This window comes from Durio zibethinus, chromosome 16 (genome assembly GCF_047325235.1).
Source record: "Durio zibethinus cultivar Kanyao isolate XHJ-2024 chromosome 16, ASM4732523v1, whole genome shotgun sequence".
In the NCBI taxonomy this organism is placed as follows: Eukaryota; Viridiplantae; Streptophyta; class Magnoliopsida; order Malvales; family Malvaceae; genus Durio; species Durio zibethinus.
In genome coordinates, this window is record NC_143177.1 from 23380896 (window position 1) to 23404962 (window position 24067).

Here is a 24067-nt window from a genome sequence, read left to right on the forward strand (position 1 = left end):
GTTATTCTTTATATGACCTCCAGGTCATCTTATACCCTACCAACATATTAAACATCATCAATAATATATGCTTCTCTTGACTAAAAATTGTAAATTCAAATATTAAAATTTTAATATAAAAAATAAATATAATTATTTACATATATCAAATCTAAAAATAGATTATGATTGACATTAACAAATAAAATTTTCAATAATTTTGATTTTGTGGTCCTAAGAAAGGAAATAAAGTACTAAAAAAAGGGTTTTTTGTGTTTATTTATTTATTTAATTATTTTTTTTAGTGAAAAATGGGAGCAAAATTATTGGATTTTGTTAATAGTTAAAGATTTTTCTTTTTCAATATGTCAAGAGTCTCTTATCGTTAATTATGTTGATATTTAACGAGTGTTAAAAATTATTTTAAATCAAAAGTTAAAACAATTAAAATTTAATTCAATTAATTTATACATCAATATTAAAAAATAACATTTAACAAATAATTTAAAAATTAAAAATTTATATTTATATATTTTTATTCTCAAACCGTGGACCCTTTTGTAAAGAAATAAAGCTATCAAAATATAGTAATGAAGCATGCAGGAATGTGAAGGGGGTATACGAAACCCAACTGGGTTGCCTTAATACAAGCAGTATGTATAAATTTGAGTTAAAAAAAAATCCAAAGTCAACCTCTGAAAAAAAAAAAAAAAAGGAATACACTAAAACTTGAATGTAAATAGCAAGAGATTCAGAAGGGTACTTGGACATTATTGCAAGATAAATGGGTTCAAGCATAAGGTTTTGGACAGCGCTTTAATATGGTCCACGTACCATTACTAAACCATTGGCCGATGCTTTTTGTTTCTTTCTTTGATATTTCAAGAAAAAAATAATAATGAAAGTATAACAAGTTAAAATTTTCTAATATCATTTAAAATTATACGATAATATAAGACAAACATAATATAAATATAAAATAAAAAAATAATATAAATAAAATTTTAATAATAAATATATCTAAATTTATCAAAATAAAAATATATATTTTATATTTTTATATCGATATAAATTATTATATATAATTTTTATGTAAAATATGATATAAATAAATTTTAATATTTTACATGATATGAATACATGAATTTTCATATATACTTTTTAATAGATATATATAAAAAAATTATTTCATAATCAGGCTCATTTTAAAAATATTTAAATACTAATGATATAAAAAATTCACAATATAAAAATAAAAAAATTTCGAATGTTAAAATTGAACCCAAATTTATTGAATATTTTAAAAATAATTGCACGAATCAAAGACCATTTGATGCATCTAACATAGCCTGAATGAAGTACCAAAAGGATCAGCTTTGGTACAAAACCCTGTCATTTACATAAATTATGGCAATTATGTTGAAATAGTTTGTAAACAAGGGGTGAACAGTGAGCAAGAATATCAGAAAATGCATGAATGTTGGGAGCAATAATCATATGGCTGAGACAGGAATGCTAGCATTTTCGGTACAGAAAATATCAAACGACCTCCTTACCCTACAAAATTAGTTGGCAACCGTTTCGTTCTTGCAGGAAAGCTTGGTTCTCATTCAGGGAAAAAAGGCAGAATAAATGTAGACTAGATATCAAGATGCACATTAATATCTTACACAGGTCTAACATGAGGGAATGGAAACATAAAAAAACATGCTTCACTTTCCAAATCTCAAGCAATGTACTTACACGTTGAAGCCTTAAAACATGTATCAGAGAAATTGGATACTGGTCCTTGTATTCTGTATATTCTTCAATGGCAGCTCATTGCTGGGGTCCATGAATAAGCTAAGTGTATTTTATAGATCTGAAGTAGTAAAAAGCACAGCTATGTAGGTGATGGTGACGTTGACTTTAAGAACCAAGCAGCTTCTTCCATCTGGCATATCCTAGGATGAGCAGGAAAATCAACACACATCCTGCTGTAATACCTCCAACAAAGATTTCAAATATCCCGTTTTTATTGTACAATGTACAAGGGATGTTCATACCAAACCACCCTGCTATCAAAGTTTCAACCGCTATAGCAAATGAAGCAATGGTCAATGTCAATTGAAGTTGAATGAGTTCATTTCGCTGGTTATCAAGTTGGATATTGACATAGTCTTCTGTATCATCAATATATTCTCGAACCTGGAAATCCAACACAGGAAATGATTCTTGGGATCAGGGAGATGAAACCAGATTTATTCATTCTAACATGGTAAAGATAAATACTCACAGATAATATCTTGTTACGTGTTCCATCCAGCTGCATGAAATAAGCCTCAAGCAACATCTCCAAATCCTCAACATCATTGTCATCCAAATTGTGACTGCTCACCAAACTTGCACTCCTGTTTGAACCAAGTCGAGGTAGACGTGGCGAAATAGTACTGATGCTATTTGAAACTGCAGTTCCCAACAAAGCCTCAGATTGCTGATTTTGGATCCACTTTCTTGTTAAATATAAATGTCCCATATCTTCATTGTCATCCAGTAGATGTTCAATTTCATCCCTCACCTGGCATTTAACAGGCCCTTATTAATGTTTCATACATAAAATAAAATAACATATGAATGAATGACATCAATGGGTTACATATTTAATGAATCATATACTTGTTTTTGTCAGTAAAATGTCTACAGCAAATAGTGGAGATTCCACCTTGGAAAGTTACATTTCACATTCTGACTTTTATTACATAAAAACTCTTTTGGCAGAATGAAATAGGACAGGTTTAATGTAATTGGTCCTCCCTCCTTCAACACATGCACAAATGCATACACAGTCCAAATCCAGATAAGGAGAATTCTCCTTGTGAACATTAGCTAGGAAGTTGAAAGAAACACAGCCATCAAAAATACCTTTTGTACACGTGCAAGAAGTCGAGTGAGATTGCTTTTCAAACTCCGCACATGTTCAAGATTCTTGGTGCTGACATTTCTGGCCAGTTCATCCAACACAGGGTAAGCATCCCTCTCAAGTTCTGCCACACTTTTGTCCAAAAATGAGCAGACAACCTCTAATGCTATCTCCAGAACCTGAAACTCAAATGGAAGCTCACACTGCAAACCCTCCATGGCTTCTGGAACAGGTAACCACTGTCCACCAGTTGAAACATGCATTTCACTATCATTTACATCCATTGCGCCTGCTCCTTGCATCTTAAATGCACTTTTATGAGGAAGTTGTTGTCTTAGTTGATCCACAAATTGAAGAACCTCATGTTGGAGAGGATCCAGTATAAGAACTTCTTCAGCTGTAACTATAGCCTTTATAAACTCTAAATTGACAACCATTGCTTTCTCCCTGGCTGGAAAAGATACGAAAAGAATCTCAGAATCTTCCTGTTTCAAGTAATGATGACTAAATACAGAATCCAGTGTTCTTAATTGTTTAAAACATATATCAAGATAGAGAAATAGATCAAGGTCCAGAACAGATTGGAATATCTAAAGAAAATTTCTCAACTGTTTCAAGATAATGATGACTAAATAAAGCACCCAGTATTCTTATTTGTTTGATTCATATATCAAGATAATGAAATAGATCAAGGTACAAAACAGATTGGAAAAAGAAATGAAGGAATAGACTCTAAGCGTGAGTGTATAAAACTGAATAATAATTCATGCCCATCCTCTTGGGAGGGCAGACAAAACTATAAAAGAAACACAGCAAACAGCAGATTGCCCAATGCTTGGTTATCATAGCTATGTATTTGCTGGCATCACTGGCAACAAGATTCTCGATCACATACATTAAGTAACTTATATGATCACGCATGTCAGCATCATTTGTTATTACCAAAGAAATCAGTTTGACAATACAAAGAGCTGTCATCCATCTTAAATCTTAACAAAAAAAAAAAAATTATAGTGACTTAACAACGGAGGGTTTCTAACTAAGATCCCCCTGAACACTATACTCAGCTTATCATCACAAACTTCATTCAGAACCAAAGCAAGCTAACCTTTAATTCACACCAAGTAAGATAAAAAGTTCAATCCCTACCCTTTGTAAATTCAAAACAATTAACAAAGAGTAACTATATGCATTGAAGACTTGACAAGGAACCATGAACAAGAAAATCCTCTTAATCAACATGCCAGGATGGTAGTCCGGAAACCACTTTGCATATAGCGTTCATAACTAATATCGGCATTAAGGGTTTGGTCAGAGATATAAAAAGCAACACAATTGAGAAACCGCTCAGTCACAGGTATTCATTTCCAACCAACATGTTTGCTATCTTACTTTTAGATGCCATATTCAAACAAAAAATGAAAACACTTTAAAACGGTTCTACCACACCCCAAAATCTGCATCTTAGCAACAGATGCAATACACTAAAAAACCACAACTTTTTAAGCTTCCTAGTTCCTACTTGCAAGCTAATAGAATCCTGAATCCTCAGTCGATAAAGAAAGGGAAATTAAATGAGCCGAACCTGAAATCAATTAGCTTAAAGTCAATATACTAATTATATTAAGAAAAATTAATCAGACAATAACAAAGACAATTTTTTTAATAGATTTAAAAAGAAGGTGATAATTTTAAATTTGAAAATACCAAGAATAGTGGAGGATTGAGAGAAGACAGGGCCAAGAATCCTCAAATCCCTAGCAGGAATCGAAGCTCTTTCAATTATTGTACTTTTATCGTATTCCACCAACTCCGACACCCCCATCGTGTCGAATCTCATCCACAGCCTTGCTCCCGCAACCTTCTTCTTCCCCTTCCCAGCCGGCCCCACCCCACCACCAGCACCACCGCCAATCAAATTGCCGGTGCTGGGAGGCGGAGGTGAAGATGAAGAAGCGGCTCCAATGTGAGGTGGCATAGGCGGTTGTGGAACCGTCGTGGATTTTGGATGCCGTCGTCTAGTGGAGGAGCGCCGGAACGAGAAGGGGCCTTTGCCCATTGAAACTTTATCTCCAAGAAAACTTTTTTCTTATTTTCTTTTATATTTCTTTTGAATTAAGGTGTCCAGGAAAAAAATGCAAGGCTTGGAGCTTTGTCCTTTTCCCTTTCCGATTCCGATTCTTCTTCTTCTTCCATAAACGAATCAATTCGACTCTTTTTCTTTGGGGAAAGAGTGGGGAAGATTGTTGCAGATCGAAAGCCCTGCTCTTAAAATCTCATTCTCAGGCAGAGAAGATTTTTTAATGGATGGGCATTTTTCTGAAGATTCCGTCTCAGTTCCACGCTATTTTTTGCAAGATACGGAATTCGCGTGTATAAAATATAAAAAATTATTATTTCAATTTAAAATATTTTTTTATTTTTTCAAATTAACATATAATTTTATTAAAATTTTAAATATTTAACTTTTCGTTTTTTTTACTTCCTCTGTTTTATTTTTTTATTTTTTTGAAATATCTCAAAATTATTTTTTTATTTTATTTTATATTTAAAATTTTTATTTTTTAATATTTTAAAATTATTTTTATTATAATTATTTTTTAATATTAAAAATATAAAATTTTAATTTTATGAAAAATTAATTTTAATATTAAATACATTAAAATTAAAATTTTTTAAATGTCATAAAAATCAGTATAAAACAAAAAAATTAGGATGGAAATAATATATTTTTATATTATATATAATAATATAATATTTAAAATTATTGAATTTAATTTTTTTTAATGGTTGAAATTTATATTAATAGCGTTTCTGTAAAATATGAATTAGGTAACATTTTTATTCTTTTTTGTGTTGACAAAAATAAATGGAAAACGACAAACAGGATCTCAATGTCAAAAAAGCACGACACTGAACATGGAAGCTTACATGGACCGCTCTAATGTTGGGATTAAACATCATTGAACCATTGCAGTTTTTTTTTTTTGTTTCCTTTTTTGTGATTAATTTTTTTAATCAAACCATTAAATTGTTAAATCCCTTGTCATTTTCCCTTGCCTGTATTTTTTCTTGGATCACATAGTTTAGGAGGTCACCATTAATAGTAAATTCCTTCATGTTTGGTCACAAGTGAAATGTGACATCACATTTCTTATTGAGATATCTTTAAAATAATTAATAAATTTAATATAATAAATAAAAAATACATGTGGTAATATTTTAATAAATTTCACTAGCCATGTATAAAACAATAGGAACAAAGTCTTTTTTTTTTTTTTATTTTGCAAAGAGGGAAAATGATGAATGAAGCTACTAAAAGCAATGCTTATAATACAAATAATAAACATTATCCTACAATAATGCATGAAGGCAACTGTCCATATTCAAGGGAATTGGTTTGCAAAATATCAGTGTTCTAACCAAAGAAAGCATGCTTGAATAGAAAAATGGATTATCAACAACAATACAAATAAACAATTATCAAGAAATAATGGTCATATCATGTTGGAGATTAGCTTAAAAAGATCATGCAAGTAAAATCTAGTTCATGATCAAGCAACCAAAATTTTAACAACAAAAGATTATGAAGATCAATGCTACCACCATGATGCAGATTGAAGCTGAAAACAAAAACAGCTCCTGGCGTTTCAAGTTTCAATCAGTATGTGCTCAAAAGACAAACTACTGGATAAATGAACTCATAGGATATGATAATATACTACAATCATCATATAAATCGCAACAATGGATACTTGGTTTTTGATTAACGACCAGCATAATTGATGTACCCTTTTTTCACATAAAGAACAGAAAACCATGAACCTTAACAGATCAAATTATTAGAATAAAAAGTGATGATGAAATCTTGAAGAAGAAGAATAACAACAGAGCTTATAAATGGAACAGCTACAACGTTATGTCCTGCTTCAGTGCTAATCTATACAAACTAGGAACTAGTGCTTGGAAATAGGCATGGGAAACAACTTAAATATGCCTCGCGGTATTTGCAAATCCAAAATTTATCCTCAAAGTCAAGCAAGCTAACAGAGGAATCAATAAACCAAGAGATAATGGAAAAAACTAAAAGTCTAAAACTAAGATGCAGAGAGAGGGATTGGCTTTACTGCACTTTTAATTCGTCGAAAAGCTGTCTTTACCCTCTCCTTCAGACCTTCATTTTCACTCTCAACTTCGCCACTCTGTTTATCAAGATAAGCCACATTACCATCAACACTTATCATAAGCTTTCCATTTTCTCCTAATTTGACATTCCCAAAGAGTGAAACTAGGAGGGCATGAATAACTTTTTCCACCTTCTTCCCATTTTCTTCTTCTGATTTTACAGCCTCAGATTCAACAACAACCTTAGGGATCTCCCGACTAATGTTCAGAACCAACGCCACAATGGAATCTGACACCATGTCACTTATGGGATCTGATGTCCAATGCAGTGAGACATGCTTATCTGAATCCTGCTTCACAATAACTCTATCATGCACTCGCAATGTTGGAACCCCAGATTCTTCATCAGTCGAAGATTCCACACTCTCATATATCTGCTCAAGTCGATGCTTTATCACACCAAAGGCACCAGCGAATGGGATAGTAATCCTCTGAGTGATATTTGCTGTTGATAGCTGGGAGAAGATATGGAGATCATCGGAAGCCATTATCTGGTATGTGAAACCTTTCTTTACCAGAACACCACTGACAGTTTCACCTACATCTGGGGTCTTTTCAGCCAATCTTCCAATGGTCTTAGCCATTTTCTCGGAGTTAAAATACATCTCAACAGACTGACAATTCTTAGGGGTAATGATTTTGGTGTTGCCATCAGTAAACTCGGTGATAAGCTTCTGCTTGAGTCTTCCCATCTCATTTGCTTCTCCATGAACAAGAATTATGTTGGGAGGCATGAGCTCTTTCAAAAATGTACTCGTCTGTGCATAGTCTGCATGGGCAGAGAATGAAATGTAATGAACCTGCATGTTGAGAGGAGCAGTGAGACCATTCAAGAGTGTGACTTCCTTTGGTTCATTAATAATTGTTTTTGCCAGTGTCCCTTCGACAATATAACCGGGTATAACACAAGAATTTTTCTTATCCGAACACCACATGTCAAAGAGTTGGCGTGACAGCCCACTCTGAAGTCCACCAGGACTTGCCATTACAACAGATGGGCCTATATCACTAAATTCCTCAATGCTATTTAAAGGTGAAATGTGCTTGAACTTGAAAGGGTTTGAGTTTGCAAACTGGTTGCGAATTCTCTCATTCATGGAAAGTATGTATGTTTGATAAACAGCCATGCACTTTTTTGCCAGCGGAGAAGCATAATATATAGGAATGTTATGAAGCTCAGGGTGGATAGACCAATACTCATCAAGGATCAATAGAAGTTCTTGGGCACGACCAAGAGCATATGCTGGGATTAGTACACGACCCCCTTGAGAAACAGTAGAATGGATAGCATCAGTGAATCGCTTCTCCCGAATGTGTCGTGATTGATGGAGCTGGACACCATAAGTGGATTCAATAACACATATATCAGGGGAGAACTGTGGGAGCTCAGCAGCACAGAGATGACGATCTTCTTCACGAGAGTAGTCTCCAGTGTAGAGGACTCGAACACCAGCAATGTCAACCATAAACATGGCAGCACCAAGGACATGACCAGCAGTATAGCACCAAAATTTAAAGCCATTTACTTCCACCGTTTGGTGGAAATCAATAACCTGCAGTCAAGCATATAACAGAACAAATAGTTTTCAATTGGTTAATGGTTAAAAAGCACAGAGGTACAACTGAAATAACTTCAAAGCAAATCTGACAACATTGGGACCAGATTAACTGGAAAATACAGCCCTAGAACAGATGGACAATAAAAATTTAGGAAAAGTGGAAAACTATGAATATATACCTCAATTTTATCCATGGAGCGGTTAATGTCTTGTTCATCAAATAACATGTCTTCAACTGAAAATTTGCTCACTTTGACATAATCAGTCAGAAGGAGCTTATAGATAGCTTTTGTTGCATGAGTCATAAAAACTCGACCTCTGAACGTGGTCTGTTTGAAAATATAAACACATTAGTTCTTAAACAAGACCACATAGTAAAATCATATGGTAATTCACTCTGAACGAAACAAACCTTCTCTAGAAAATATGGTAGGGACGCAGCATGATCTAAGTGAAAGCTGCACAAATGACAAAAGCAATGAAATATAACAGTTAACTCTACCCAGGACCAAATTTGAAGTATAAAAAAATAAATTAAAGAAAACATAAGGTAAAAAAAAGTACTAAAAAAAAAGCCATACTGGGTGATAAGAAGGACATCAATTGTTGAAGGATCAATCTCATCGAAATACGGCAAAGCAGCCATACCCGAGTAAGCCGGATGAATTCCACAATCAAACTACCATTCAATAAAAAAAACAAAATTTATAGGAAAAATCACAATCAAACAAGCTGATAAAAAAATCCCAGGAGTAAAAAGGAGAAATTTAAAGAAATAGCAAGCATACCAGTACAGTTTTGCCTTTATAAGACATGTAAACACAAGAACGACCAACTTCACTGCCAGCGCCTAAAGGGGTTATAGTAAGCTGATCTCCTTCTCTTGTTAATGGCGCATCTCTTCTTTTAAGTGACGGTGGCTGCCCTGTTGAAGCCATTTTTCTCAGCGAAAGAACTTATTTCTGGACTCGAGCATTTCGCTATGAATTTTCGAAGCAAATAAAACCCTTGATGGATTAGAGAAGCAAAATTTCTTTAATTTTACCCCCCCCCCAACAAATAAAAAAGACTTTGATTACAAAGTTAGCAGAAAATGATGAGAAAGCTTGCAAAGTTACAGAGCTCTAAAACCCTAATTTGCTAAGAGTAAGAAGGGGGAACCCAAATCCGATTCCGAGGAAGTGAAATCCGGGGTGATCATCCCAAACCCTAACGTTTGGGACATAGGACTAAAACAGAGATTAAAAAAAAAAAGAAAAAAAAGCAACGACCACAGTGGGAGTCGAACCCACGACCTTCTGATCCGAAGTCAGACGCGCTAATCCACTGCGCTATGCGGTCTTCTTTGATAAATCCACTCAATATAATTTTATTATTTATATAAAGCTTATAGATATCTTTTCTTTGAATCCCGTGTAATCTGGTCGAGGCCCAACATCCTGTTGATATAGAGGGTTTTCTCTCACTGGCCTAAACGGAAGGGAAACATGCATTTCAGGATGGGTTCCAAACAATTTCCAAACAGACCGACAAATGGGAGCCAATCGTTTAATTTCATCCTGAAACAACTATTTCAACAGCTATCTCAACTTCTGCTCAAAGTTGAGCGCCAAGAACATCATTGTCCTTGACATGAAACTCAATTTTTACTACATGATGTGGAACTGGCGTAATTTAATGGGTTCTCATCAGGGGTGAATTATTATGTTCAATTTGATTCGAATAGAATTTTTTTTTTCAGTTCTAATTAAATTTGAATATTTAATATATTAAATCAAAATTTAAATCGATAAGTGATAAATTGAATTATATGTTTTTATTAATTTATATATATTTTTTAATTTTTATAAAATAAAATTTTTGTTTTATATCTAAACTTATTTTAATATATTAAAATAATATATTAAATAAAAAATAAATTTTAAAAATCAATGAATTAAATCAAATTAATAAAATTTAATTTGAATCGATTTCAAGAAAAAATCTTTCGAATTTGAATCTAATTTTTTAAATTTTATAATATTGTACATTATCAAAAAAATTAAATCAAACTGAACTAAATCAAATCTGAACCCTTATCAACCTAATTCTCTCAATCGGAAATTATTCTAGTTTGAGCAACTGAAGCCCCCTGCAAGGCAGACAGACGCATAAGGCTCACCTGTAATCATAGAATGCTTGCCTGAGGCCTTTGGTTTCTTTCCAAAGAGTCGCAAGCTCTAAACATAGCGAAAAATCTCTTCGTTCTGTCTGAAGCTAAATCCATATTTGGAAGAGATTTAGCTTCTGTAATCCACAAATCAAATTCACCGCGAAGAAAAATTGTTCCCCCAACGGTGCTGCTGCTTCCAGAACTGCACCACCCATTCGGACTAGGGAATTAAGCAAAGAACAAATTGTTGAAACATCTCATTTTTACCAAACCTAAACCCATAACATCAAGTTTAAACAATCTGCCAGAATGACGGAGAGGAAGAATTCATTATCTGAAGTCTGGACTGATACATGATCCATCAAGTCCTTTCAATAAATGACTTACACCTACATCTTAAAGCTAGTGAGCATCTCTAATTGAACAAAAAAAACCCCATGTTTGCAGGACGCAGCATATTAATCATCACAATAAAGGACTCGGGCAAAATGAAGTAATAATAGTAATAGTAGTGTATAGCCTATTGTAGTTAGGTCTATGTTTGTTTGCTATTATATGCTATCGTATATTTACATAGATTTCCAAAAGTATGTTTCCTACAAAAGTACTAGATTGTCTTTAAAAATCAGAATCAATTAGCACTTGTGGATGGCTTTAAAAAGAAGTGATTCACAATTGTTCATCTTACGGTGACAGAAAAGTTAAATGGCAACCTCCAAACATAATTTTCTCCAACAAGAAGACAGATTTGATATAGGAAGATGAGAGAAATTCTTATATTTTCACCAAGAAACAGAGAAAGTAAAAACAAAAAGACAAAATCAGATTCCAATTTGTAGCTAAAAGCTCAAACTTCTTGAATCAAACAGAGATAAAACAGTTGACTATTTACTATCACAGCTGCTAGATGTAACCCTTATATAAAGAGTTTAAAGAGAGAAAGAAAAGACACCATGACTCCTTTGCATGTCAACACTCCCAATCATCTCAAAGAGCCATTTGGAACCTTTAATTTCTTCCCTGCAGAAAAAAATTTCTATTAGAAAATGTTGCATGAACACCTTATATAACTCAATAGAAAGAGTAACTTGGTAAAGAAGGTTCAACATCAATTTATGAGATTTTATCCAAAATTTCAAATTGATTAAAAAGGAATGCCTTACTTGTTGCACCCCTCCTTGCCCCATTGATCCGGATGTCTCTCCTTGCAGATTTTTCTGCTCTGCTTGTGAGAACCCTTGACCAGCTCCATGCCCCGGGTAAGTCTGTCCATAACCAGGATTTGCTCTCTGGCCATAACTCTGCCCAGAGCCAACGGTTGCCCCTGGCCCATAGTTCTGATCAAATACATGGTTTGGTCCTTGCCCATAACTCTGTCCACGGCCAGGATTTGCTCCTTGCCCAGAATTCTGAACATAGCCAGGATTTGCTCCTTGCCCGGAATTCTGCCAATAGCCAGGATTTGCTCCTTGCCCAGAATTCTGAACATAGCCAGGATTTGCAGCTTGCCCAGAATTCTGCCAATAGCCAGGGTTTGCTCCTTGCCCAGAATTCTGCCCATAACCAGGATTTACCCTTGGACTGAAATTCTGCCCATAGGCAGGATTTGTCCCTTGCCCAAAATTCTGCCCATAGGTGGAACTTGGTCCCTGCCCATAATTTCCACCTTGTGAAGAACCTATGTTCCTTTGATCTCCTCCGAAGTCCCTTTGCTCGGGAGGCATATAATTCCTATGATCTCCTTGAAAAAAGTCCTTTCTTTCTGGGGAATTATAATTTCCCCGCCCTCCTTGGTTGTAACTGCCCTGATATGAAGGATCATTTCCTTGGGGAACATAATCTCTGTTCATTGGTGGCTGCTGACCATAATTTTGTTGAGGTGGATAATTTTGTGGAGGCCTATAGTTCCTTCCATCCCCTTGCACAAATCCCTGCTGACTGTATGGTGGATTCCCTTGCTGGTTTGGCATTGTCTGTCCTTGTCGATCATATCTTGGTTGGTCAGGATTTCTATGTTGACGGAACTTACCACCTTGGTTTCTAGCATACTGAATAGGGGGTGGTCTTGGTGTGATAACACCATTCTCGTATTTGTCTCCTGGCAATCACAGCAAAATATTACACTCCAGGGTCAAATACCATCACAATGTTGTACAATTAAATAAAATCAACCAATAAGTGGTAAAACAGGGTGGGGGGGGGGGGGGGGATTTCAGAACATGAAAACGCCGAACCTCCATACTCCTTGTTTACTGGATCAATGTATGAATCTGGCAATACGAAAACGACCCCGGGAATATCTGTTTAAACAAAAAGTTCAGAAAATCAGAACCTTGCTTTTTTTTTCATTATCTCTCAGCCACAAAGAGATCAAAATCGTTAAAGCAAATAACATTTTGCGAGTAATATGATATCATAAGCTGTAAAACACTTACCATTAAACTTTTCAGACTCTTCTTCAGACATTAGAACCTGAAAACCTTCATAAGTAGTTGTGCTACATGCATATATTCTTTTTTTCGCCTCCTCCACACTAAAACAAATTGACGCAAAATCAGGACAGCCATTACTATCCACTAAAAACTAAACATTTAAACATGGAGGCTACCCCAAGCTAACCCATCAAACAAATTGTTCAAATAGTTTCAAAAAAATCCTACAAATTTATTTTCAATAATTGGGCAAAACTTTTAAAAGCAAATATTTATGAGAGAGATAAATGTGACCTGATGCCGAGGCCTTGAGCACAAATATTCTCGTAAGTACGAACCATTTCTTCAGGAGGAGGCTTATTATCTTTAGGGAAATCAACAACGATGAGCCAATGGTTGTAATCACAGCCTTCGAATAGAACCGTATCTTCTGTGATCTCATCTCCTTCCTTATACAGTTTGTATTGTCTCGGCGATGACAACGGACCCCCCGATGATCTGAACCATCGAGATTGAAAGATACCGAAAGATGTTGCTAATGATGATGGAGGTGGCGTATGGGTGGAATTGGAAATGGGGACTGTAATTGTAGGGACCGTAGGATTGGGAACGGAGAGAAAGCGGTGGAGGGTGGTCAGAGTAGTTAGCGTTCGACGGATGCGAAGTGGGTGCAAAGCCATGGCAAGGTTTTCAAAAGGACAAGGAGAGTGGCTAGGGCTCAGCAGGGTTTATGAAACTTTCTAGAAGCAGACCGTTTCGTGGAGGTTAAATACAGATTTAGACAAAATGTTCTTCGTTAAGGGCTATTTTTTTTCTTATTTCGGTAAGGGCCCAAGTCTATTGTCACTTATGCAATTTAGTCCCTGATATATGTTCGAAAGACCAAAGGACCAAGTAACCTAGCAAATTGATTTTGATTTCGACTTCCTTTTCTTTCTCATGAATTATACTTCTTCTATATATAAAAAAAAATCACCTCCATATATTTCAAATGTTTTATAGATTTTAAAAGTGAAAAAGTTAAATTGAATAAAAATTAAAAATATCATATTTTTTATAATAAAAAAAAAGATAAATGAATATAAGCTAAATTTGAACTAATTTACAATCTCAAATAAATTCCCTTTTATTTCATCTTCGAAATTTTTTTTTTTAAATTTAAAAGGTCACTAATCAATTGTTGTGATTTATTTCATATTTTTAATTAAAATTTTTACTATTAAACTAAAAATATAACGCAACGATAATATAAAAAATATATAATTTTTATATTTGAAAAAAGAAAATAAACGTACGTTCATTATAAGAAAGATTGCAAATAATGTGAATGAAAAATCAATTGTTAGATGATTATTAAATAGATTCTAAATTTGATATTTTTTCTAAAATTGTGAAATTTTTTTGTTCAAGTGGATTTTTCACATTAGGAAAAGATTATTCTGTTTCTAGGTTTTAATAGAAAAATAAAATTAAAAAAACAAATGTGAGAAGAGAAAATAATTTGAGAGAATAATGAGATAAAGAGTTATGACTTGGAATTTGATAATCAATATCCACTTAAGATATCACTTATATGAATTAATTTACCCACTAAATTAAAAAAAAAATAAAAACCAAAAATGTTAGAAAATCTAAATTTAATATAGCAAATGTAATTTTTTAAAAAAGAAATTCAATTGAAAATTTATTGATAATAAGAACCCATAAGGAAAATGAATGAGTTTTTTAGGAAAAATATTTATTGGTAACAATCTACAAAAAAAAAAAATTCAAATTAAAATCTCAATATTATTTTTTAACTTTATATAACCATGGATATAATACTTTTATTTATAGTGATCACTAAATATCTAAAAAAATAAAATAAATAAAATATTTGTATTTCTTTGTTGGTTTTTTATACTCTTATTATTATTATTTTTTACAAAACTTAAATAAATTTAATAAACCGCACTTGATCAATGAACTATATTTTTAATTAGGTCACTGAAAATTTAATTTATCTTATTAATGTTATTAAACTTTATTGAATATTTCAAAATTAGTTACTTAAGAGATTTCGTTACATTTATTTATCAGAAACATGACATGGTTACAATGTCAGTGCTATATAAGCTAATTAAATCATTATAAATTACAAAAAATATTCATTATTTTTTTTCTCTTTCTAAATTCTTTCTCTCTCATTGAAAAAAAAAAAAATCAAAATCCCATGAGTCTTCCTCCCTAAAACTTAATTTAACTGCTGTTAAAACTTAAATCAAATATATAAATTCACAAATTGTTAGCAAGTGTTATGTCCTCGAGACATGTTTGTAATTAAATTTTACAATCTAAAATATAATACAATAATGCGACACAAAAATAATATAAAAAAAAAATACGAAAATGATATAATTTAAAATTTTAATAAAAATTATAAATAAATTTAACAAAATTAAAAAATATATATTTTATATTTTTATATAAATATAAATTATAATACGTAATTTTTATATAAAATATAATAAAAATATATAAATTATTGATATTTTACATGAATATATAAATTTCAATTTATTTACAACAATCTATTCTTGATATTAACGTACAGTTGAGTTTCATCAATGTTGGTGGACCTTTTTATTCCGACGGCGATAAAAGGTGGATTAGCAAAATATTCCGTCTCCATTGGCGCTTTTACGGGTTTGATGGGCGGTGGAGATTTAATGGCGGTACCCACCTTTAAATGATTGGTGTAGTGGCGTTAACGTAAGGGGAAGTTTGCTAAAGCACAATTCAATATTGGACCTTATATATGTAATAGTTTTAAATCAAATCTCTTCAGAAAGAAGGTATTGTATTTCATGGTAGCCTACTTGAGTCTCTATATGATACTTTCATTATTGAGTTAACGTAAAAATTAAAATTTGATGATATTTTAAATTTAAATTATTAAAAATATTTTAATTTTAATTAATAATTAATAAAAAATTTCACCAACTTAAGCTTACCAATTTCATCTAATTCTTTCCTTTTTATTTTTTAAATGCACGTTGCAATCGATGTTTACAAAACGATGGAAGAAAATTTGTTCCTTAGTGGACATGCACTTTCTCTCTTTCCTCCCTTTCTTGCTCAACTTTTCGGTGCAGAATTCGGTATCTTTCAATACCTTTTACCAAACGAAGTAGGATCGGAACCATATTCAACCAACACCGAGATCTTCAAAAGCTTCAAAGCAAGAGGGAGAGAAAAAAAAAAAAAAAAGAAGAGACTCGTTTCCCATGTGGGTTGGTTGGGTTTGGAGAGATCATTGCATCGATTTCAATGCAAAACGAAGGTGGGTCCGTTGACGAATCACAAAAAAAGACAAAACAGTAAACATTAAACTAATGTTGTAACACTACCCATGCTCTGTTACCTAAAGACCTTTGACAAAACGTCTCACTTTTCTGCAACGCACTGTCAATCTTTCCTCCCTCTCACTTCCTTGTTTCCTGGATCTTTCACTTTCGACCAACTGGGTTCTTCTTATTCTCTAGAAAGCTGTCCAAAGCTGTCATTTGTTTTTCTTCTAGAAAAAAAATGGTGGTAGTGGCACTGAAGTGAGAGAGTTCAGGTTTTTGTTGATGTAAGAAATATGCAGAAGTTGATAATGCAAGGGAGGTCTTTGGAGGAGACTCCAACTTACACTGTTGCTTCTGTCATTACAGTTTTGGTTTTTGTTTGTTTTTTGGTTGAACGGTCCATTTATAGATTTGGAAAGGTAAGGTTTTTTGTTCTGACTCTGATAAAGAATGGGAAACGAAAGAAACTATTTCTTTGTTTTTTTTTTAGTTTGGGGCCCACATGGTATGTTGACGAATTTGGCTGGGACTGGAAAATGTTCTTACAAGGTTTGGGAAGGCAACTATAGACTGGTGTTATGTTTGGTTTCCGAGAAATTTTAGAAAACATGAAAGAAGCTCTGGTTGTGGCTGCTGACTGCTGAACATTTCATTGTTTACATTGTTTTTTTAAAAGTTTGGGGGTTAGTTATTCTTCAGAATTGGTTGCCTGTTGCCTGGTTGCTGATAAAATCGGGTAAAATGAAACAAGACGTGCTTCTAGCTTTGGATTTGGCACCCACATTTTTACTTGGCTTGGTTCTAATCATTTCAATTTTGCTTCATGGGAAAGTAGGAAATCGAACTCGATTGATTTTACCCTTTTTAATACTGCTATAAGCCAATGTATCTAACAATACACTCTTCGGTATCTTAAAAATTGTTGGCTAATGAAAGAAATTGCACTTTTAGCTTATATCACTCATACTCACTAATATGCTATATTGAGTCATCTTTAGAAGGTTTGGAGGAAGCTAAAGATTCAATTATTGATGGTCGATTGGGTGTAAATGGAACCTATCAGAGATTTGGCTCACTGTGGCCATGGTTATTGATAAATGGAAACGCTACCAATTGGGGATACGGTCTTTGCACTTTTGTTTCACTTTCTAATTTATGTCCATTGTCCAGTAAAACAAAGAGAGAAGCAGACAAACAGAAAATTAGTATTTTCCAGTTTATCTGAATCTGATTTTTATTCTGTATAGTGGTTAAAGAAGACGAGGAGGAAAGCTTTGTTTGCTTCTTTGGAGAAGATTAAGGAAGGTAAGTTTTTCATCATGCCAGATCCTCTGTTGCTTAAGTGTTGAGATATATTTTGCGCTTTGATATGATCTCTTTTTAAGTCGTCGTTGCAGTGTTGAGAAGTGAGAGTAGTAAGGATATCAGATTTTGATTTTCCTTCTTGTAACTTTTTCCATTTCCCCTTTCCTTCATGTTAGAGTTGATGCTGCTTGGTCTTATATCTTTGTTGTTGGCACAATGGGCACGACGGATATCCGAGATTTGTGTAAATTCATCTCTTTTCATCAGCCGATTCTATGTTTGCTCAGAGATGGATTATGGCATAAATAAGAATTGGTTGTTTGAAAGTGCTTCGTCTTTCCCAAATGAGACTGCTATTCCTCCTAAAGGACTAAATACTCGTCTATCACATCAATGTGGTGAGGTAAATTGCTGCTCATCTAGTTTTAGTTTTGGTAAGTATATGTCAGTGAATTAGCTGTCTCAATGATAATGGTTGAATGCAGGGCCGCGAACCATTCGTATCATTAGAAGGTCTTGAGCAACTCCACTGGTTTTTGTTTGTTCTAGGCATCACTCATGTCCTCTACAGTTTTGTGGCAGTTGGCCTGGCTATGAGCAAGGTGCAGCCTCTATCTTTCCAATTCCACTTTTAGGTTTACTAATTAAAATTACTTAATAGAATCTTAATAGAATCATGCATGTGAATTAAGTGAACTGGAGGGCATTTCCGCTTATCATCTAAACGAATTACACATCATTATTTTCATCCTTGATTTTCTTTCAAATAAACTAGAAGTTATAGCAAGCATGATAGAATCTGAAATCCCAAATCTTTCTGCAGAAGTTTAAAAATCGCCATATTCTTGTTAGAATAATTGATTCATTCCGCTTATTTTGTGTGTGATATGTTGATTTTTCTTAGTTTTGTTGGATTTGCATCTTTATATATTTCTTATATCTTATGAAATGCTACAGTGGGATGTAATATGATTTTATTTTCATGAGATCTGTGATGGCTACATTGGAATAGTGGTTTATAGTTTTTCATTCCACATCTTTGTAGATTTATAGTTGGAGAAAATGGGAAAACCAAGCCAGCTTCATAGCTGACGAAAGCTTGCAAGGTTTGTAATGAAATATTAATAAAAATGACCAAGCACCAGTTCCTTGAAACTACTCTTTTTCTTTTTCATTGGTATTCTTTTAGCAGCATTATCAATCAATAAAACGAGTTTTTCATATTATGATTTTTTTGGCATAGCAAAGAGAAACAAAGTGATGAGGCGACAATCTACCTTTGTTTTCCATCACACATCTCATCCATGGAGCAGGAGTCGAATTCTCATTTGGATGGTGATTTTCATGCTCAACTATATATTCTGCATTTTCCTTAATCAGTCATATTTTCATCTTTATATTGCTTTTCACTTCTTCATTGCATCTTTAATGCTGAAATATGTCTCGTAACTAAGCTCAAAATTCTGTTGTCTAATGATCCGACGTTTAAGCATTAAGATGCATCTGTTTTAGTTTTTTAGGCATATTCCTGTACCACATATATGTAGCTCCAAAATATATTGTCTGGAATGGTGCTTCTAACTTTTGACAAGCTTACATCTGAGTTCCCAAAACTCGAGAATGTCAACAAGGATTGAGTTTTGTATTTTTCACTCTCATTATAATATTCCATTGCAACTTTTTCTTTTATTTCCATCCCCTCTTTTGATATTGTTTGATTTGTGTCTTTAAGTAATCAGTTTTGTGGTATGTATATGCAGCTTTGCTTTCTTCGACAATTTAAGAGCTCTATAAGGAAGTCAGATTACCTTGCACTGCGTCTGGGTTTCATTACTGTGGGTATCTATTTTCCCTTGATTACCTATTTTGCTCATCTTGCTGATTTGCCATTGGATGGTTCTTGTTATAGGTCTTAAGTTACATATTCTCCTCTTGTTCTTGTCGACTTTTCAGAAGCACAACCTACCACTTTCTTATAATTTCCATAAATATATGGTTAGAAGCATGGAAGATGAGTTTCATGGCATTCTTGGTATTAGGTAAGCACTCATACAAATTAAGTTTCAGGTTTAAACCTATATCCTATGAATTTTTTTATATATTATAATTCCAATGATCAAATATATTACTGAAAAAAAAAAAAAAAAGAACTACAACTATTGCCACTATGGATCCTATTTTGCTTGCAATGTTTCAATGCAGGTTATCTATTTTGACTAGGTTCATAATACACTTGTCAATAACTAGAATATCTGATAAAAATCAACTATAGCAGAACTGCGTTTTGATTTTGCAGCTGGCCACTTTGGGGATATGCCATAGCTTGCATCTTTGTAAATATTCATGGTAACTAGTCAAACTTTAACGCTCTCTTTTTGTTTCTTATATATGTTTTGGTTTTACTTTTGAGATTCCCAAAGTTTATAAGCTAAACAAATGTAGATTGACTGAGGACAAATTTCCCTGACCCGGTTCTTGGCTAAACATCAGACTAGGACCAAAGGAAAGAGTGCACCCCTTGTGATCTTTAAAGTTGTCCTCTGTCCTGCTTTACATCCTTGAGAAAACCGAAAATTGTTCCAAAAGAAAAACCCTATTGAGGCATACTGATTATAACATAAGGTGCAAGTTTATCCAGATTCGTTGTCCAGTTATCTACCTTTTTTTTTTCCTGCCTTATGTGTTGCAGGACTGAATATTTACTTCTGGCTCTCTTTCATCCCTGCTATTGTAAGTACACTGACTCTTGCTGGCAATTGATTTCAGAAAAAAAGATGAAAATTTTAAGTGATTTTAATCATTGAAAGATGAATGATTAGTGTATGTCTTGCAAACTTGTTTCACATGTCAAAGCTTGTGATGGTAGTTGGGACAAAGCTTCAGCATGTTGTTTCCTCATTAGCACTTGAAATTAAGGAACAAACTGGTCCACCTATTGGAGCCCAAGTCAAACCACGTGATGATTTGTTCTGGTTTGGAAAACCAGAGATATTACTCAAGTTGATACAGTTTATCATTTTTCAGGTAAACCCTATGCTTGACATATTATTTCTCGTGTGTGATTCTGATTAATATCTATATCTGATCTTATTCGGTTATTCCTCATTCTTGTTCATGCAGAATGCCTTTGAGATGGCAACCTTTATCTGGTCATTGGTAAGATTTACCTCTCTATCTCTTTGTTCTGTCTGCCACACTTTCATTCAACAGCAAATAGATTGTTGCATGCAATTTGCAAAACTACTTTCTTCCTTATTTCCCTATTCTCCATTTGTCAAGTGGGGACTTAATCAGAGGTCGTGCTTCATGGAAAATCATCTTATGATAGTCATTCGATTGGTTTCTGGGTATGCTTTCTTTCAATTAGAGAGCTTCAATGCAAATTTGATAAACATCCAGCAACTTATTTACTGAAAACCATGAAAATATTTTGACTATAATGTGGCTTTACTTGTGGTAAATGCAGGGTTCTTATTCAGTTCTGGTGTAGCTATATCACAGTGCCTTTGAATGTAATTGTTACACAGGTTTTCCCCAGTCTTTAACTCACAAATTTTACTTCTTCGTTACATTGCATCACTCGTCTCCATGTTTGCTTGTTCGAACCTGACAAGCATTACTCAGTGGATGCATCTCTTTTCACGTAATTTCATAGCTTTTCTAACTAACTCTGGAAGTTCTTCGCCCCGGCTTTTTTCGCAATTTTTGCTTTACTAATGTTCTTAGGCTCCTGCATTAGCATGGTAAAAAGAGTTACACTACATACATGCATAATTGGTTCTGTATGATATTCTCACATTTCAACTCTTGATGGTTTCAGATGGGATCCCGATATAAGAAAGCCTTAGTTTCTGAGAGTGTAAGAGAATCACTTCATGGTTGGTGTAAAAGAGTAAAAGAGAAGTCTAAACGTGAATCTGTGCACTACCATACTGCAAGATCTGTTTGTTCACTTGAATCAGTAATTGATGATGAAAAGGACGAAATCACAGTTGCTTCTGGCACTTTATCAAGAAGCTCCTCCATGGAGTCACTAAATCAGGTAACTATAACATCCTCGGAACAGGCGGAGGCCATTCTCGGAACTTCCAACCCTGCTGAAGGTGAATTCTCATCACGGGTGGCGGAGTATTTATCCGAGTCTATAACAATTAATGCATCACAGCCTCTGGGCATTGACGAAGAACACAATGAAGGCATTGCGGAAGAAGGGAAGGTCATCGACACTCTGTATGACTTGTTTCAAAGAACCTGAATGTTTATCTTACATTGTCCACTTCTCTTCTTTCCTTTAACTTTTTAACATCCTTTAGATGGAAATCATATCAAAACCAGCTTTATGTGAAATACGTATTGAGTTTTTGATGGATCTATAATGTAGCTTAGTAAATCGTTAGTATCAAACTTTGCTTGAACTTTGAGCATATGCAAATAAAGAGCTAGAGAGAGAGAGAGAACAAGAACAATGAGATATCTGATTCTCAGCAAAACAAGTAAAGATTATTAGGGCTACAGCAATATCATTTGTGACTGCAAATGAACAAAAACCTAAAAGCATGTAACTCATTCAGGGGCATAAACAGTAACATCCCTTGACCACACTAAGCAAACCAATATAATAGCAACAGACAAACAGAACAAGAAAGATCAGAAAGAAAAGATCAAGAGTTTATATTTTAACCGGCAAGCGCTTCCTCCTTGTGTGTCTCAATGACAACATCACTTATTGGGTAAGCGACGCAAGTGAGAACAAAACCTTCAGCGATCTGGTCATCATCAAGGAAGCTACCATCGGACTGATCCACACTTCCTTGTTTAATCACTCCAGCACATGAAGAGCAAGAACCAGCCCTGCATGAGTACGGAAGATCAATACCCAGTTCCTCAGCTTGGTCAAGAACGTAGACGTCATCTGGGCACTCAAATTCTTTGGTTCCTTCAGGAGTGATCAGCTTTACATTGTATGCAGCCATAATAAGACGGCCCCCTCTCTGGGCTTTTAGGCCAAAAAGAGCCTGCCTAAAGTTAGGAAGGGAGTGTAGGCTTGTCAGCGGCTGGCGGCAGACAAAGGAGATGCTGCTGACCATGGCACTGGAGAGAGAGGTAGTGGAAGCCATTTTCAGTGGAATTGGGAAAGAGTATCGAGAATGAGGCTGGGGAGTTGGGGAGAGTAGCTGTGTTGATAACAGGGAGAGGATTGTGAGGAGAGTGTGGCCAGGAAAAGGAAGAGATGAAGTGGCATGCATGGAGGCCTATCTTCCACATGGCAAACCACCTTGGATTGCATTATCTTGTTATCACCACAAAAAGGTTGACCCATATCCATCAATTGGTGAATGTGGTTGCCACAATCCTCTCGGTGAATTTTTGGGTTGGTAGAACACCAAATGTTAATTACCACAATTATTGTGGAACAAATCAAACAAATTCGTCTTCTCAGGGGAGTTTGAGTGTCTGATTGTAGTTTATGTAGGATTTTTCATTAACTCAAATCAATTGAATATTTGATTTTAAGTAAATTGATTTTGAGTTAATGATATATCTTGTTTTTTTAAAAATAAAATGAGTTTATTTCTTTCCTCTTGTAAGCGATTAGTAATAAATTCATCAAAAGTGATATTTAGATGACCTAAATAAGTAAAAGTCTACGTTTTTTATTGAACAGACTTTTCGTGTTGAGAAATTTAAATGTACAACTATGATTTATATAAAATTTCATATTAACTCGAATCAATCACTTTAATTTAAATTAATGTGGCACCTTGTTTCTAAAATTATCAAACAAATTGACTTCAAAAAAGTCAATGGCATTGAACTTTTGTAGGTACCGATTGTGCCCCTTGGCAGAAGCCACACCACAACTTTAATCAGGAAGATGCAACGCAACCGCAGAACGTCTTTTTGTACAGGCTATGATTCATTGATAGATTGATCGGACAACATATTCCAATAGCACATTACAAACCCAAATTTATGCACACAGCTTTCCTTCTGCAAGAGTTTCTCCTCGTATCCATGTTTCTCTTTTTATATAGTCAAGTTCAATTTTTTATCCAAAAAATTTCAACTTTACTGTAATTTAATTTCGCATAAAAATTAAGAACTCATTTTTTACACACTTATAATATAATTTTTTAAACTTCTCATGCTAAATTAAAAGATTATTCCATGTCAAATTTATTTTTTTCTAATTATTTCTTTTTAAAATTTTGTACTATACTAATCCT

At 34.0% G+C, this 24067-nt stretch overlaps 4 protein-coding genes, 1 non-coding gene and 1 pseudogene across 7 annotated transcripts; 1 reads left to right on the top strand and 5 right to left on the bottom strand.

The window, feature by feature from the left end:
* Positions 1-1588: 1588 nt before the first annotated feature.
* Positions 1589-5255, bottom strand: LOC111296586 (magnesium transporter MRS2-4-like). Its single transcript, XM_022890971.2, has 4 exons — positions 4586-5255; positions 2881-3329; positions 2255-2536; positions 1589-2166 (listed from the first exon to the last, which is right to left on the bottom strand). Exons 1-4 carry the CDS (start codon positions 4935-4937, stop codon positions 1888-1890), a joined length of 1362 nt encoding a protein of 453 aa, XP_022746706.2. The 5' UTR covers positions 4938-5255; the 3' UTR covers positions 1589-1887.
* A 1491-nt stretch (positions 5256-6746) lies between these two features.
* LOC111296593 (cleavage and polyadenylation specificity factor subunit 3-I-like) lies at positions 6747-9836 on the bottom strand. The gene is made up of 5 exons (XM_022890985.2): positions 9411-9836; positions 9204-9301; positions 9035-9080; positions 8802-8951; positions 6747-8616 (listed from the first exon to the last, which is right to left on the bottom strand). The coding sequence occupies exons 1-5, from the start codon at positions 9558-9560 to the stop codon at positions 6976-6978; spliced, it is 2085 nt and encodes a 694-aa protein (XP_022746720.2). The 5' UTR covers positions 9561-9836; the 3' UTR covers positions 6747-6975.
* A 53-nt stretch (positions 9837-9889) lies between these two features.
* TRNAR-UCG (transfer RNA arginine (anticodon UCG)) lies at positions 9890-9963 on the bottom strand. The gene has a single exon. It is a non-coding gene; the product is annotated as a tRNA-Arg (tRNA).
* A 1558-nt stretch (positions 9964-11521) lies between these two features.
* Positions 11522-14045, bottom strand: LOC111296608 (uncharacterized). Its single transcript, XM_022891007.2, has 5 exons — positions 13501-14045; positions 13210-13307; positions 13009-13074; positions 11938-12872; positions 11522-11794 (listed from the first exon to the last, which is right to left on the bottom strand). The coding sequence occupies exons 1-5, from the start codon at positions 13884-13886 to the stop codon at positions 11783-11785; spliced, it is 1497 nt and encodes a 498-aa protein (XP_022746742.1). The 5' UTR covers positions 13887-14045; the 3' UTR covers positions 11522-11782.
* Positions 14046-16539: 2494 nt separating this feature from the next.
* On the top strand, positions 16540-22231 carry LOC111296618 (MLO-like protein 4). Of its 2 annotated transcripts, XM_089745524.1 has the most exons (16): positions 16734-16954; positions 17783-17840; positions 18017-18243; positions 18326-18442; positions 18886-18953; positions 18997-19017; positions 19055-19175; positions 19601-19675; positions 19794-19879; positions 20137-20186; positions 20530-20570; positions 20694-20864; positions 20961-20996; positions 21120-21187; positions 21307-21367; positions 21661-22231. In XM_089745524.1, the coding sequence occupies exons 1-16, from the start codon at positions 16829-16831 to the stop codon at positions 22093-22095; spliced, it is 1761 nt and encodes a 586-aa protein (XP_089601650.1). In that variant the 5' UTR covers positions 16734-16828; the 3' UTR covers positions 22096-22231. The 2 variants fall into 2 exon arrangements, with proteins under 2 accessions (XP_022746752.2, XP_089601650.1); XM_022891017.2 differs by lacking the exon at positions 18997-19017 and having other exon boundaries at positions 16540-16954; positions 18886-18946; positions 19084-19175.
* A 63-nt stretch (positions 22232-22294) lies between these two features.
* On the bottom strand, positions 22295-23078 carry LOC111296625 (ferredoxin-A pseudogene; annotated as a pseudogene). Its single transcript, XR_016328762.1, has one exon. The product of XR_016328762.1 is annotated as a ferredoxin-A pseudogene (transcript).
* Positions 23079-24067: the final 989 nt, after the last annotated feature.